The following is a 16,956-nucleotide window of genomic DNA, read 5'->3' as shown; positions in this document are numbered from 1 at the left end:
TTTGGTGTGGAATGTGCTCTTTTTCTTGCCCCTGTACATTGCCAATGATTAACAGATTGAGAAAAAAAAAATGGGGATTATAGACTTCACACAAACATGGTAGGGAAACTACTGGAAAAAATTCTGAGGGACAGGATTAATCTCCACTTGGACAGGCAGGGATTAAATCAAGAATAGTCAGCATGGCTTTGTCAGGGGGAGATCATATCTAACAAATTTGATTGAATTTTTCGAGGCGACGACTAGGTGTGCAGATGAGATTAAAGCAGTTGATGTAGTCTACGTGGACTTCAGTAATGCTTTTGATAAGATCCCGCAAAGATTGGTCAAGAAGTTAAGAGCCCATGGGATCCAGGGCAATTTGGCAAATTGGATCCAAAATTGGCTTAGTGGCAGGAGGCAAAAGGTGATGGTCAAGGGTTGTTTGTGCGACTGGAAGCATGTGACCAGTGGCGTACCGCAGGGATCGGTGCCGGGACCCTTGCTGTTTGTAGTGTACATTAATGATTTTGACGTGAATATAGGAGGTATGATGAGTAAGTTCGCAGACGACATGAAAATTGGTAGCGTCGTAAACAGTGAGGAGGAAAGCTTTAGATTACAAGACGATATAGATGGGCAGAGCAGTGGCAAATGGAATTTAATCCTGAGAAGTGTGAGGTGATGCATTTTGGGAGGACTAACAAGGCAAGGGAATATACAATGGATGGTAGGACCCTAGGAAGTACAGAGGGTCAGAGATCACTGAAGGCAGCAGCACAGGTAGATCTGGTGGTTACAAAGGCATATGGGATACCTGCCTTTATTAGCTGAGGCATAGAATATAAGAGCAGGGAGATTATGATGGAGCTGTAGAAAACGCTAGTTAGGCCACAGCTGGAGTACTGTGTACAGTTCTGGTCGCCACACTATAGGAAGGATGTGATTGCACTGGAGAGGGTACAGAGGAGATTCACCAGGATATTGCCTGGGCTAGAGCATTTCTGTTATAAAGATAGACTGGACAGGCTAGGGTTGTTTTCCTTGGAGCAGAGAAGGCTGAGGCGGGACCTGATTGAGGCATACAAAATTACGAGGGACAAATAAGCTTTTTCCCTTAGTGGAGGTGCCAATAACCAGGGGGCATAGAATTTAGGTAAGGGGCAGGAGGTTTAGAGGGGATTTGAGGAAAAGAATTTTCACCCAGAGGGTGGTTGGAATCTGGAACACACTGCCTGAAGTGCTGGTAGAGGCAGGAAACGTCAACATTTAAGAAGTATTTAGATGAGCACTTGAAATGCCATAGCATACAAGGCTACAGACCATGTGCTGGAAAATGGGATTAGAATGGATAGGCTTGATGACTAGCGCGGACACGGAGGGCCTAAGGGCCTGTTTTTGTGCTGTATAACTCTATGGTAATCCATTAGATTTTCTGCTGCTGGACAATGTATTTGGGATGGTCGAGAAGCAATGTGTATATAGAAATGAAATCAAAACTTGGGTTATCAGTGATGGTATGTAAAATCTGCATTGAATGCTCAATATCTTACTGTTGCAGGACCTCACACCCATAACTAGAGGGAGCACTAACACATGATATTTGTACCACCGTTAGCAATGGCAATCCCAAAGAGACTCCGTACTCCCTCTCGTGGCACAGAACAAGTACAGCAGAAAGATGCCTGACATTGTGCACTTGGCATAATCTTTGAACAGAGCAAATCCTCATTCTGATATTTCTATACACATCTATACAGACACTTGCATTCAACGCCCACATGTACAGACATGGAGGTAGTAGGTTTTCCCCATTGTGCAACAATTCAAGTGTCTGTTGCATTAGTATGTGCATTAAAAATTCCATAACTTACGTCGTTACTATTACATTGAAGTCCACAAACTTGTGAAGAATATCAGATCTGAGGACCTTCCGGTCTTCTAAAGATCCTAAACACCAAACGCATCAAATCCATAGTTAATAAAAATTAGGAAGTAATTAGTGTTTTCCCCAATTAAAATCAAACAGCTAAACTTTGTATTAAGCAAGGGAAGTAGTGCTGCATATACATCTCATCCCATTTTGCAGCAAGTACACTGGCTTAAATCACATTTATAAAAAGGGTAACAAAACTGGCCAATATTGTTCCAAAAATATAATTCAAATAAACTGACATTTATTCCAGAGCATGGCTACCCAAACCGAACAGACCCGATGACATGTGTCGGGTGCGGGTCTCTTCCGGGTCCGGCATTCGGGCTCGGATCGGGTCGGTCACAGTGCTGCATTTTGCTCAGGGAGGGAATGGGAAGTAATCTTCAAAATTTGAACAGGCAGGAAATGTGAATCTGGACACCGCACTAGTCTGCCTCCATCTGCACGATTCTGCAGGAATAGCCTGCCGATGGAACGGAGGATCACAACATTTGGACAAGGTAGAGCACAATCTCTGATACAATTAACTTCATTCCGGTGGTCGGGTCGGGCATGGGAAAAAAAAAATCAAAGGACTCGGGTTCGGGTTGGATGTGGTTGGGTCTGGTTTCAATTGCATACCCAAGCAGGCCTTCAGTTTGTTCCTGCCACTTACTGGTTCATTGTGACAAAAACAGGATACGTATTAAAAGCATGGTCCGATTTCCAGTATTTTCTTAAGATGCAAGTATTTATATTTATCTTTTTCACCTCCAATAGAACCTTAAAACTACAGCACAGAAGGAGGCCATTCAGCCCGTCGTGTCCATGCTGGCCAAAAAAAGTAGCCGCCCAATCTAATCCCACCTTCCAGCACCTGGCCCATAGCCGTGCAGGTTGCAGCACTTCAGGTGCATGTCCAGGTACCTTTTAAAAGAACTGAGGGTTTCTGCCTCCACCACTGTACCTGGCAGTGAATTCCATACACCCATCACCCTCTGGGCAAAAAGGTTTTTCCTCATGTCCCCTCTAATCCTTCTACCAATTGCCTTAAATCTGCACCCCCTGGTAACTAACCTCACCGCTAGGGGAAATAGGCCCTTCATGTCTACTCTATTTAGGCCCTTCCCAAACTTAAAACAAAATTTTCATTGGGTGTAACCGTCGCTGGCTAGGCCAGCATTTATTGCCCGTCCCCAATTGCCCTCTAGGTGGTGGTAATGAGCTGCCTTCTTGACCCAGTATAGGTACACCCACAGTGCTATTAGGGAGTTCCAGGATTTTGACCCAGTGACAGTGAAGGAACAGTGACATCGGTCCAAGTCGGGTGTGTGGCTTGGAGGGGAACTGGCAGGTGGTGGTGTCCCCATGCATCTGCTGCCCTTATCCTTCTAGGTGGTAGAGGTTGCGGGTTTGGAAGATGCTGTTAAAGGAGCCTTGGTGAGTTGCTGTAGTGCATCTTGTCGATGGTACACACTGCTTCCATTGTGCATTGGTGGTGAAAGAAGTGAATATTGAAGATGGTGCACGGGGTGCCAATCAAGCGGGCTACTTTCTCCTGGATGGTGTCGAGTTTCCAGAGTGTTGTTGGAGCTGCGCTCATCTAGGTAAGTGGAAAATATTCCATCACACTCCTGACTTGAGCTTGTAGATGGTGGACAGGCTTCGGGGAGTCAGGAGATGAGCTACGCACCACAGACTTCCCAGACTCTGAACTCCTGTTATAGCTACAGTACTTATATTGGATGGTCCAGTTCAGTTTCTGGTCAATGGTAACCCACAGGATGTTGATAGTGGGGATTCAGCGATGGTAATGCTTTTGAATGTCAAGGGGAGATGGTTGGATTCTCTCTTGTTGGAGATGATCATTGCCTGGCACAAATGTAACTTGCTACTTATCAGCCCAAGCCTGAATGTTGATCTTGCTGCATATACACGGACTGCTTCAGTATCTAAAGAGTCGTGAATGGTGCTGAACATTGTGCAATTATCAGCAAACATCCCCACGTCTGAGCTTATGATGGAGGGAAGGTCATTGATAAATCAGCTGAAGATGGGTGGGCCTAGAACACTACCCTGAGGAAATGATCAGTTATTTATCTATATTAATTTTAAATGTTTGTATACCTACACTTACTGTCCCAAAACGAAGTCCAGCTTAACAGAGTACTGCTTCTACAGAGTACCTAACTCAGGAAATTTGGTGAGCGAGGGAATTAAGCAGTGAGGAAATATGTGTCATTCTGGTATTTTATAAAACAAGGAGTGGACCAAGAGAGGGAGCTGAAGACAGTGAGACCTGAAGTCTAGAGACATTAACTGGTGAGTAGGAAGCTGACTGGATGAACTTTAAGTTTTTTTCCCCTCTAAACTAGGGCAGTAGTTTAAACTAGGACTAGAAAAATAAGTTACTGTATTAAATTTGTAGCTTAACTAGTTAAACTACTTAATATAACTACAAACAATCGTTGAATAAAGACTAATCAAATTTCAAAAAAAGGCTAGTCTAAGATATGGCAAAGCAGGTTGTGTCTCTGGATTGCAGAATGTGGGCGTTTGTGGATGGGAGACTATCCCAAGCAAACATGTCTGCAGGAGATGTCTTCATCACAAATCTCTCCGGTTCAGAGTCACTGAGCTGCAGTCTGAGTTGCAGAAATTCCAACACGAGAGGGAAAGAGATAGCAGAGGCATTACTATATATATTTAATAATTTGTTAGAAAAAGGGGTAGTGCCAGAGGACTGGCGAATAACTAATGTAAATCCTATATTGAAGGGGAACAGATCATGCCCAGGGAATTATAGATCCGTTGGCTTATCATGGTGGTAGGAAAAATGATGAATTCTTACTAAAGGAGTAAAATAGAAGATCTAAAAAAGAAAAATGAATAATCAGCATGGATTTCAAAAGGGAAAAATCAACCTCATTGAATTCTTTGAGGAAAAAACAGAGAGAATAGATAATGGTAATGCAGAAGATGTAATTTATCGGATTTCCAAAAGGGCTTTGATAAAGTGTCCCCTAATAGATGAATGAATAAGGTCAGGGAATGCAGAGTCAGAAGACACGTGGCAGAACAGATTGCTGGCTGGCTTCAAGACAGAAAGCAAAGGGTGGGTAGTTATTCAGTGGCAGAAGATGGGACCAAGGATCAGTGCAGGGACCACTGCTGCTAACAATTTACATTAACGAATAGGAATCAAAAACACAATTTCTATGTTAGCAGATGACACCAATTTGGGGGAAGATAGCCAATATTAAGGGAGGACTGCAACAAATTACAGGAGAATATTAATAAACTTGCAGAATGGGCAAATAATTGAAGCTTACCACAGATGACTGTGAGGTAGGAAGAATAAGGAGGTCACTTATTAATTGGAAGATGTGATTATGTGGGGTAGTGGAACAAAGACTCCAAAGGATACAAAAAGAGCACAAATACACCAATCACTAAAAGTTGTGCCACAGGTTAGCAAGGTCATAAAAAAAGCAAACCAATAACTAGGCTTTATTTCTGGAGGAATAGAATAGAAAAGTAGGAAAGTTATGCTAAATCTGTATCGCACATTGGTTAGACCACAGAAAACTGTGTGCAATTCTCGTCGCCACATTGTTAAAAGGATCTCGAGGCACTGGAGAGAGTGCAGAGATTTACAAGGATGATATCAAACGCACAGGTATACACATCAGGAAAGGGTCGGCTGGCATATTCCAAGGTTCAGGACTACATGCTGAGGGATGCACTAAAGCTTGGGGCAGCTGCTGCAAAGGCTCATTGGGGAAAGGCCACTGTCCCCAAGGCCTTCCCACCATTGTATACAGAGGGACTGGAAATCTTGTAAAACTCTTCAGGCTGTATGCACCTGAGAATGTTTAACATGAAATGTAAGTACACAGGTGAGAAGGGGTCTAGGGGTTCCCTCTCAGCCTTTGCCTGGTTTAACCAGAACAGGGTTTAATTTTAGAAACCCTGTGTTTTTAGCTCCACTTTCAGTGAATCCTTGTTCACTGCTCCAATTGTAAGGCAAAGAAATCAGACAGGTTTCCTTAGATTTAAACAAGAAAGGTGTCATCTTATTAATCTTAAACTCTAATCCGGTTAACAACTACGAATATGCGATGCGACCACGCTCGCATGCATACGTAACGAACAAACGTGCAGATAGAGACAGAAAAAAATCAAGGGAAAAAGTTTGAGGCAATATCTGTTATTTACTTTCCTTCAAGTTCAATGTGGAGTCTTTGGTTGCCAGTAAGCCCTGCTATTCGTTGGGGCCCAGTTCACACTTCAACTTTTTTCAATATTGGAGTCTTTTCTCTCTTGAGGTGTACGGGTCTTCTGTGGGTTTGGTGGCTTGGGAGAAGGAGAGAGTGCCAGCTAGGAGGGGCTTTCTTGTTCCAGGTTCCGGTTCAAATTGCCACCCTTTGAGTGGCACAATTCAAAAAACCCCAGATTGTCCAACAGGTTAGTCAGGTGACTAGCGGCCTTATTTGGAACAGTCTCTCCTGCAAGGTTTGTGGATTGCATTATTTTAGCAGGCCCTGGAATGTGCTTCCTTACACCTTCAATGTCTGGTGATCAAAATCCATTTGGATTAATTGGATCAGGGAATAGTGCTTTGTCTCCACAATCAGTGTCTTAGTATGCAAATGTCCTTCGAGACCAAATGTCTGGTGATCTCTTTAACAAGTCATTTCTTCACTCCAACAACAGTTTAAAATTGATGTTTATATGATGAAATTAATATGCTTCATTCTTGGCAGGTGGGGGTCTGCATGACAACATTGTAAATGCAATCTGTAATGGCAAGTATAGTGAGGCACCTTATGAACTGTACTGAAAGAAACTGATATGTACTGCACTTTATGTAATGTCAAGTTTGAACTGTTAGGTAATATTTTACAAATTTTATGAAATGTAAAGTATATCTTGGGGGAAGAAAGTTAACAGGCTGTGTCTGTTTTCTCTTGAAAAACGGCTGAGGGGTAAGCAAATAGAGATCTTTAAAATTATGAAAGGTTTTGACAGAGTGGATACATAGAGAATGTTTCCACTTGTGAGGAAGAGCAGAACTAGAGGCTATCAATATAAGACAGTCACCAAGAAATCAAATAGAGACTTCAGAAGAAACTTCTTTACCCAAACAGTGGTGAGAATGTGGAACTCACTACCACAGGTCAGCAAATAGTATAGATGCAACTAAGGGGAAGCTAGACAAGCTCATGAGGGAGAAGGGAATAGAAGGTTATGATGATAGATTTAGATGAGAAAAGAAACAGAGGGAGACTCGAGTGCAACATAAATGCTAGCATGAACTGGTTGAGCTGAAAGGATGTAAGGCAAAGAAACAAACCAAAGTAATTTCCTATGTTAATGATTTTGTGTCATCTGTATGTCGACATTTAATATTGAAATTCCTTGTGTAGTTAATCGAATTTCCCCATGCAAAAAGATACCTATCAGCATTTGCTGAACAATCAATTGAATGATATGAGTTGTTAAAGTGCACCCTGGTATTACAGGTTCACAGGAGGGGTGAAAACCACAACTTATATGATGCATTCCTCATTACACACAAACGTTATAAACAGGAGCTTTAAATTCTTGCCTCAGGTGAACAATTGAAAACCTGATAAATCTGAAACACAGCAAACTGCTGCACCATCACAGGCAGGGAGAAGCTTCTTGCCAACATTTTTAGTATAACAGATAATGTTTTCATTTAGTTTATGTGGGTTGTTTGCTGTGTGCAGATTGGCTGCCATGTTTCCAGTATTACAACAGTGACTACCGGCTGGATTTATATCTTTAAAAAAGGAGTGAGATTGGGGCAGGTGTTTGGGGGGGGTGGGGGGGGGGGGGGTTTGAAATCTGAAAAATCTGTTTCCTGACCCAAAGCCTCCTCCAATCTGCCTATTCCTAGTGTAAACTGAGGCCGTAAGCTGGGTGGCCAGCCAACCCACTCCAGAGGAGGCAGGGTGAAACTTTGAATGGTAATGAGGCTGCTAACCTCATTGTCATTTAGGTTTTAAATTAACTGCATCGACATCAAGGTGTGGACTTGGTAGATCCAGTTGCCTGCCTGAGAAGCCTCAACAACTGAGTACAACCCAACCCCCAACCCAGGCTCAGTTCTCTCTCCATTCCTCCCACTCCACTGATTTGCAGGTAGTTTCAAACTTTCTGTTCAATCTGTTTCCTGTGGGTCAGGTAGGTAAAAAATTCCCTCCTACACTTCAAAAATACTAAAATAGCTCTAAAGTGCTTTGGTATGTCCTGGGCTAGTGAAAAGCACTATACGCAAGCTTTCTTTTGGTACAAATTAAATTTTCATTTGCATGCAGTAGGTGCATGAGGAAATTAGGCGACTGAAAGCATGGGATAAAAATGGAATGGATGACTTTTTTCTTGCTTACTAATTGCTTTTCCTACCTAGCCAAACTGGTTTTCCATTGGCTCAAATATTACATTGTGTAAATGCAAACTTCAGTATAGTTAACATAATGAATATTGGATACCTGAACAAATTTCATTATCTTTATAGAAACATAAAGCTTGTAAGGTAGGATATTATAGATGTATACCAGAAGCAAAATTTGCAGTCTGAAATATAGCCCAGAAGTTTCTCACCACCGCCAGCCCTCGTAAAATTGCAGCGGGGGTGGGAAGCGTCAGGAACAGCTCCCCCACCCACTCCCACTCAATTTTACGACATGTGATATTTGTTCATGATTGCCAATCAACCTTGCTTGCCTAAAAAGTGAATAAGTGTGGTCATGGCCCTGTAGTTTTTATTCGGAATATGCGGTTTGCCTTTAAGGCTTGCAAGGGGTCAGTATTGCTTTAAGAACTAGCAAGCATTAGGAGTTATAGGAAGGTGCATTTTCATTGCCTTAGAAACAACCATTTGGAAACTGCGATTCAAAGGGTGCATTCTCGATATCATGGAAACAGCCACTGGGAGTGAGCCTGATGTGATACATTTGTTTGTAGGAATTTTAGTCTGTGTAATTATCTCAAAATTCTAAAATATCAAGCTAAAACAAAGATCTCTGGTAATTTAAATTGAAGGGAAGTTAGACTGTGAATCTTTTATCCCTCAAAAACTCTAAAGTCAGATTGATTCTGTTGAAAGTATGTGCAAGTCGTTAATCGTTGAAATTTGCTGGAGAAGGAAAGCAACATCCTGTGAGGACTTCGAGCAACATCGGACTGTAAATTTGCAAGAACTCTAATTTTTTCTATTTTTAACGTTGTTTATATTCTTCATAGTGTTTAAGAATTTAGTTGGTCTAATTAATTAAAGAGCTAATTTATTGATTTAAAGATGCCTGGTTTGGTTAGCCTCATTTGGGGGTTAATAGATCGTACAATTTGGCTGGATCTTTAATTTGGAAAGTTTTAAATGATGTTAGGCGATCTGTGGAGCGACGGGATTGAATTATCAGTGCGTTGGCCCCACCACAATCAGGATCGTATACTTTGATTGGGGGCTTTGACAAGAGCGGTTGGTCGTAACAGTGTGGAGCCTCATTCCTTCAGGTAATGCATCACTTTAGGAGATTTTATTTTAAGTATCAAATTTATCTTTTTTTTCCCCTTTGTTTCTTTTCTTCGCTTTTTAAATTTGATTTGAGATTTAATTCACTTTCCTTCTCAGTTGCCCTTTTGGCTAAGGAGGCACACTGTTGGTCCCAACATTCACCAAGGTTCCAGATGCCCTGACTGTGTTGTTATCAGTTTGCAGTTCCAGTGACTTGGTGGGTTAAAAAAAAAAACTGAACATGTATGAGCAACTCTAATTAATGGGATATGCCATGGGATGCTCGACTCTAGCAAAGTCTGTCCAGATGTGTAAAAAAAAAAAAAGCTTCTCATTTAAAAAAATGCTGGTCTCTAAGTTTATGCAGCAGAGGCATTAATTGCAGAAGTATGCATAAAATCTTAAAAGATGCATATTTTTGTCCTTAATCTTCAAAATATCATTTTTACTACGAAACGTTACTAGTTTGAAAGTAGGCTATTGTCCTTTTCTCTCGACAATTGATGGTTACTTAATTATATGCAATATACTGGAATATATGACATTTTTGGGCTAATTTTTATGTCCTATGAATTGTAGGGCTTCTCCTAGAACTAATTGTTCTTCCTTGCAAAGTTTTGCTGCCCTCTTCCAGTTGATGCTTACATAGTTCATTAGCAAACTTCATCAACAGTTTTCCTCATACTTAACTCAGATTCTTGTGATTACTTTAACATGCTGTACAAAATACTGCACATTAAACAGGCAAATTATGAAGATTACTTATTGCTTTAAGACACGTCAGGAAATGATGCAATTATCCATGTGCCTATTGTTACAATTCAATTTTTTAATATTTTATTTTTTGAGGACTCGTGTTAAAACTGAAAACATTCCATGGATGTGTTTTTTTTAAACCAAGTTCACCGAAAGGACACTTGAGATGTTGTTTGAAAGCCACTTGTGCTGGAAATCATGTGCTTTGGGCTCAGTAAACAACAGAACCCTTGGAGACTTGGGGAAAAATGGTTACAGAGAAACCACATGTCAAGGTTTATGGAGGTCATGAAGTCGACTCTCTGTTTGGGGTTTGGACATAGTTTTCAGTTTAGATGAGTGTGAACTGTTTGAAGACAGTTGGTGTTTTTCCCGCCAAGGAAAAAGAAACCACCCAGCTCACCTCTTTCCCTACCTCTTTGAAGAAATCCTGCAAAGATCCAGTGTGGGAGAGCTAAAATCTGTGGTGCCGCATAGCTCCTGAGAAGCTGGAAAAAAATACTGTAATTCAAGTGTGTGCTGATGGAAAACCCTCATGCCACATTTATTCCTAGAAAGCCTACTAGAATAATTCTCAACTTCTCCAGAACGGACTTCTTCTGAAATGATCCCAGTGACCCGTCTCCGTATACCCAGACGCCAGACCAAAAAAGGGACAACAGACATCCTTCCATACCATCTTTTTTTCCATCAAGAATTAGCAAAAGTAGTCTGTCTTTTTTTTTGTAAGATACCTCTACAGAAACATTTTTTTGGTATTTTTTCCTGTGTGTGTTTGTGTGTGTAATTAGGGAATTTAAAAAAGGAACTTTCATATTTCAATGTGTGTGTGAAGGCTTTGCTTTGTTACTGGTTAAGTCTTGTTTTATAATAAACTGATAATTTTGTTGTTTATTAAAAGATACCCGGTTGGTGTATTTTATTCTGGGATGAAAAATAGAGTATATAATTGGCCATATCAGCAACCGGGTAAACATTTAAATATACGCTGTTACCTGTGGAGAAGTGGAACTAGAAAAGACAGTACACTCCTCCTGCCTCAGTCGCAACACTATGTATTAAAAAAACATTAATTTAGTTTAAAAAGTAAAATAGAAAAGTTATTGGATTGGAAGGTGAGATTATGGTACCAGATTTATGGTACTTTATTTAGAAGGTGTTCAATGAAATCAGGGTAGGACTGCAATTAAAGGCATATAAAAACAAAGGCTTAGCAGCCCATTTCCATTATATCAGTTTACTCTTTATTAGGGCTTTTGTGGCACATGAATCTTACCATAATACAGAAGGACTTTGAGTTCAGAGCACCACTGCTTAAGTTCTCGGATCCAGTTATCTGAGGAAAAGTTAAATTAAAAATATTCAGGTGGAGGAACAGGTTTATTTAAACTATAGTTGAATTATGCATTTCTGTTCTGGGGGTTACAAAGTCACCTTATATTAAAAGGATAATTAGATATTGTGACTTACTAAAGAAATTGTCAAAGTCTCAATAACTTAAGACACAGATCAGTGGAAAAAAAACTACGACAAAACCCACTGAATAGCAAGACAGACAAGTTAATTACTTTTTTTTTTGATAGGTGGCCACTTAATTTAGCATTTTTGGTTTTAATGTTACCTAGAGTAGATGCAGGTACAATGATGAGATGTGGTCCTTTATCTCCTTCCTGGTAAAGGTAGGCAAGGAATGATATAGCTTGCACAGTTTTTCCCAAGCCCTGCATATCAATAAGACATTACATTATTGAAAGAAGAAACCATTCACTCATTAAAAAAAAATGTTGGTTTCTTGTACTACTTTGTATGCGAATCGTTGAAATCTAGTACATCAATATTTACTGTGCGGAAACATCCTCAGGGTGAAGCTATTATTAACGCTCCGAAAACAATACTAACTTGCATTTCAAACATCACAGTAATACAGGGAGAGAAAAGAATCAGCCGCATGCTTTGGCTGTAATCCTTTGAGAACAGAATATTCCTTTTGCAGCTTTCAAATATAAAAAGCTTTGTAAAGCAGTCAAAGACATAGTTACAGAATAAGGGGTCACACATTTAAAACTGAGATGTGAAGGAATTTCTTCTCTCAGAAGGCAGTGAATTCCTGGAATTCTCTACCTCAGAGTTGTGGAGGCTGGGTCACTAAATGTATTTAAGGAGGAAGTAGATAGGTTTTTGAAATCTTGGGGAGTCGAGGGTTATGCGGAGCAGGCCCGAAAGAGGAGTTGAGGCCTGGGACAGATCAGCCCTGATCTTATTGAATGGCGGGGCAGGCTTGAGGGGCTGAATGGCCTACTCCTGCTCCTATTTCTTGTGTTCTAAAGAGGGGCAAAAATGTTTTCTGCAAATTCTGAACATAATACAGGTTTAGCAGTTCAATTCCCATCCATAGGGTCAAGTTTGAATCATTTTATCTTTTGACGATTATAGAAATGGGAACTATTTGAGTTTTTCAGGTTAAGAGACTATGAGTTGAGTAACATGTGGAAATACTGGAAGCATCTCTTGCATGCCTCTTTTTTCCTTCTCAATTCACAGTAGGGCCAGCGCTCGAAATCTTCCAGATAAGGATAGATATCATGGCTAACACAAATACAAATTAAGACGGGGGGAAAAAGGTCGAAGGAACTGCTTAGTTATGAAGTAATGGGTTAACAAATGTTGTGGTATTCAAAATGTTTGAACTGACAATACTATAAAGAATGTTTTTTACCTACCATTTCATCTGCTAATATACCATTCACCCGATGTTTATTCAGCAAGACCAACCAATTTAATCCAACTAGTTGATATGGTTTAAGCTCCAAGCTGTAGAACACACATAGGAATAATCCGATAAGAGACACACTCTTAGGAAAAACACAGTTGCATATAGCATACATTCATACAAGCACTAGACTGGCTTTCTGTAATGCTTTTGCTGTCACACCATTTTTGACAACACACTTAATGTTATAAAACTGTTTCCTCCAACTCACCATGAAAAATGCCATGACAGGTCTGTTAGTATTATAAATATATGCATTAAAAACAATACATTAGCACATGTAAATATCACATTTTGCCAGATCTCAAAAGGAAAAAGTAATAAGTGGCCAGGGAGGGGGATAGAGCAATGGCTAACGTACTGAGATTTTGGCAGGGGTCAAAGACAATGGACAATGTTTAGCCGGAGGAAATTACGGTTCATTCAAGATCGGGGGCTGCATTTTAAGTGCCCGACGCCAAAATAGGTGTCGGGCGCAAATATTTGCGGCCTGCATGCATGGGGCCCGCGTTTCTGAGCCACTGCGATTCCAAACGTGGCAGTTCATTAGCATGGCCAGGGTGGCCGCAGCACCCACCCCCACCCCGATGACGTGGAGGCTGGCAACGGTGTCCGCTGCACGCACCATTTCTAAAGGGCTTAGAGCTCTAACCGAGCATTTAAATTTTAAAGGGACAGTTATATTTATTATAAAAATGAATAAAATAACCTTTCCATGCACTCTCTCCTCCTTGCCCCACCCCCCCCAAACCAATGGATTACACATCATTCCTGCCCTTTTCCCCCCTGGAATACCTACCTTGAAAATTTGACCACCTCCCCCACAAAGTTCAGAACTTTTGTCCTTTACTCCTTTCCATCACCTCCTTGACCAATCCAAAGCGCTGTAACCCCGCTACCCCCACCCCGTGCAAAGAAAATCACCTCCTCCCCACACTCACCACCCCCGCCCCCCTCCCTCCCGAAAGGGGCCGCGCCTCGTTTGAAAGCACGGCATCGCCAGCCGCCAGAAAGAAGATAGCAATCTGCTGGCAGAATTTCTGCGGCCTGCATGGTAAATAGCCAGTTACATATTTTAATGCAGGTCCCGTCGCCAAGCGGCGGAGCGGACACCACGTGACCTCGCCACAGCCAAGATTGGTATGGGGCCTGCCGGCGTCGGTGGCAGACCTCCTCTGTTGCTATCTTTTTGCTCCCCCCGCCATCATTCAGAGCTTTGTAGAGGCTTTAAAATCCAGCTCTGGTGTCAAACAAGCAATCGGATGGCAGAGAGTTAGAGCTGGGCATCATCAACATACATGTGAAAGAGATCTCATGTCTCTGGCTGTTGTTGCCAAAGGGACAGCATATTAAACGAAAATGAGGTGGGGACCAAGGAGAGATCCATAGTGGACTTCCAAGGCAATGGAGCAGGAGTGCGAATAGATACAACTACAAAAGATGTTCTCACAAACCCAGGCTTTTGCTTTGGGAACATGGGTTCAACTCCCACCACAGCAGAAGGTGGAAGTTGAATTCAATGAATAAAGATCTGGAATTAAAAGCTAGTCTAATGATGGCCATGAAACCACTGTCGATTGTCATAAAAATCCATATGATTCACTAATGTCCTTTAGGGAAGGAATTCTGCTGTCCTTACTTGGTCTGGCCTACATGCGACTCCAGGCCCACACAATGTGGTTGACTCCTAAATGCCCTCTGAAATGGCCTAGCAAGCCACTCAGTTCAAGGGCAGTTAGGGATGGGCAATAAATGCTGTCCCAGCCAGCAATGCCCACATTCCATGAACAAATGGGGCAGCAGAGTGGCGCAGTGGTTAGCACCGCAGCCTCACAGCTCCAGCGACCCAGGTTCAATTCTGGGTACTGCCTGTGTGGAGTTTGCAAGTTCTCCCCGTGTCTGCGTGGGTTTCCTCTGGGTGCTCCGGTTTCCTCCCACAGCCAAAAGACTTGCAAGTTGATAGGCAAATTGGCCATTATAAATTGTCCCTAGTATAGGTAGGTGGTAGGGGAATATAGGGACAGGTGAGGATGTGGTAGGAATATGGGATTAGTGTAGGATTAGTATAAAATGGGTGGTTAATGGTCAGCACAGACTCGGTGGGCCGAAGGGCCTGTTTCAGTGCTGTATCTCTAAATCAAATCAAAATAAAAAAAGTTTGAATGTATAGGCTAGAGTTGAATCAAGTGTCGTCAGTCCCACTGCTGCAGGAAGAAAGCATGATCAACCATGTCAAAGGCTGCAGATTACAGGTCAGACAATTAGTGATTTTAAAAAAAACTTTGTTGAATAAAGTAGTTATTAAGCATCTATATTTCATTATTTCTCAATATCAAGAGATTATGACGGAAACAATATCTTACAAATTTAACAGTAGCTCTGTTTTTCTACTGCTAGTACAGGAAAGGAGCTCTCAATTGAATATTTCAAGATGATCTCAATTGGACTGTTCAATTCACCTTTACAAATCTACAAACAACAAAGCTCGATTCCAGGAACAAAGAACTAAGGGTTGGAACACTGTCGAAATTTGCAGATTACATTAAGATAAGTGCAGTGGCCAATAGGCTAATCAATGCAAGCTAATTGACAGGGATCTGGACAGATGAGTCAGCAGACAGATTTGCTAAATGATACATGAAAAGCAATGAATTCAGGCAAAAGTTCTTTGGATTACATAAATGGAAGTATAATTGAGATATACTGAAGTTATAACTGATCTTTAGTTTCCAATTAACAAAAGATGTAGAATTATTGGACCTGACTCTGAAGGCCAGGGTGAGGGAGTGGGAGGGTGGTGGTGGTGGGGACTGGCGGGTAGAGAAAAACATGGTTTGACAAACATCTTAATATTTTCCTAGGTATGGAGAATTCAAAACCAGTAAAGTACTTCTGTTGGAAAGAGGATTTGAGGACGGTGGAGACAATTTAAAAGCAAAAAAGGTGCCAGAAGAAAACTGGTACAAAAACAAAGTGCTGGAAATACTCAGCAGATCAGGCAGCATTTGTGGACAGAGAGGCAGAGTTAACGTTTCGGGTCTGTGACCTTTCATCAGAACTGGCAAAAGGTTAGAAAAGAATTGGGTTTTAAGCATGTGAAAGGGGAAGAGAACAAAAGGGAAGGTGTGTAATAGGGCAGGAGAGATTAAATAACAAAGCTGTCCTGGGACAAAGACAAAGAGTGTTAATGCTTGTGGTGAAAGACAAAGCATTATTCCACAGACATTGTTAATAGCAGACGAATGAGCAGCTCAGTCTAAATGAAAAACAGGTACGTGCTCTTGGATTACAAAGTGACTGATGATAACGCTACGTCATCAGGATGCGCCGCGATGCGCACACGGTCTCAGGCCCTCTGCGCATGCGCTGCGGTCCGGCTTGCCAGGACCAGTTTGCGCATGCGCAGATGACGTCATCGCGTAACGTCATCTTCCTTGGGGAACACGCCAGGTTGGCCTCTGCGCATGCGCAAACTGGTCCTGGCAAGCCGGACCGCAGCGCATGCGCAGAGGGCCCGAGACCATGTGCGCATATGCGTCAATCTTCCGAAAGCTTCGGCGCGGGTTTTTGAAAATGGAAGGAGGAGAGGTTGCGTCGGGCATTTTATCTCAATTATTTAGTCATTTTGGACATTTGCTTCATTTTTATTAGACAGAGGAGATTGTTCCAAGGTAAGTTGCTCTGAAAAGATTTACATTGTCTGGGGCACCGCATGTGCTCCAGTCCCTGTTGTTAAGTTGGTCTGAAAACATTTCAAGGGGGGGGGGGGGGGAAGAGAAGGAACGGGAGGTCGGGGGGGGGGGGAGGAACGGGAGGTCGGGGGGGGGGGGGAGGAACGGGAGGTCGGGGGGGGGGGAGGAACGGGGGAAAGGGAGGTCGGGGGGGGAACGGGGGAAAGGGAGGTCGGGGGGGGAACGGGGGAACGGGAGGTCGGGGGGGGGGAGGAACGGGGGAAAGGGAGGTCGGGGGGGGAACGGGGGAAAGGGAGGT

At 42.1% G+C, this 16,956-nt stretch overlaps 1 protein-coding gene across 1 annotated transcript in view; it reads right to left on the bottom strand.

The window, feature by feature from the left end:
• The window catches only part of LOC137376971 (SWI/SNF-related matrix-associated actin-dependent regulator of chromatin subfamily A containing DEAD/H box 1-like), a 133,593-nt gene that overhangs the window by 19,438 nt on the left and 97,199 nt on the right, over positions 1-16,956 (bottom strand). Inside the window, exons 10-13 of the mRNA XM_068046001.1 lie at positions 12,917-13,007; positions 11,818-11,917; positions 11,473-11,532; positions 1,854-1,929 (exon numbers count right to left, since the gene is read on the bottom strand). Coding sequence (XP_067902102.1) covers positions 1,854-1,929; positions 11,473-11,532; positions 11,818-11,917; positions 12,917-13,007 — 327 coding nt within the window. The remainder of the gene's footprint in view (positions 1-1,853; positions 1,930-11,472; positions 11,533-11,817; positions 11,918-12,916; positions 13,008-16,956) is intronic.

The sequence above is a fragment of the Heterodontus francisci genome, chromosome 1 (assembly GCF_036365525.1).
Source record: "Heterodontus francisci isolate sHetFra1 chromosome 1, sHetFra1.hap1, whole genome shotgun sequence".
Lineage (NCBI taxonomy): Eukaryota > Metazoa > Chordata > Chondrichthyes > Heterodontiformes > Heterodontidae > Heterodontus > Heterodontus francisci.
This window is presented reverse-complemented; position numbering and strand designations above follow the sequence as displayed.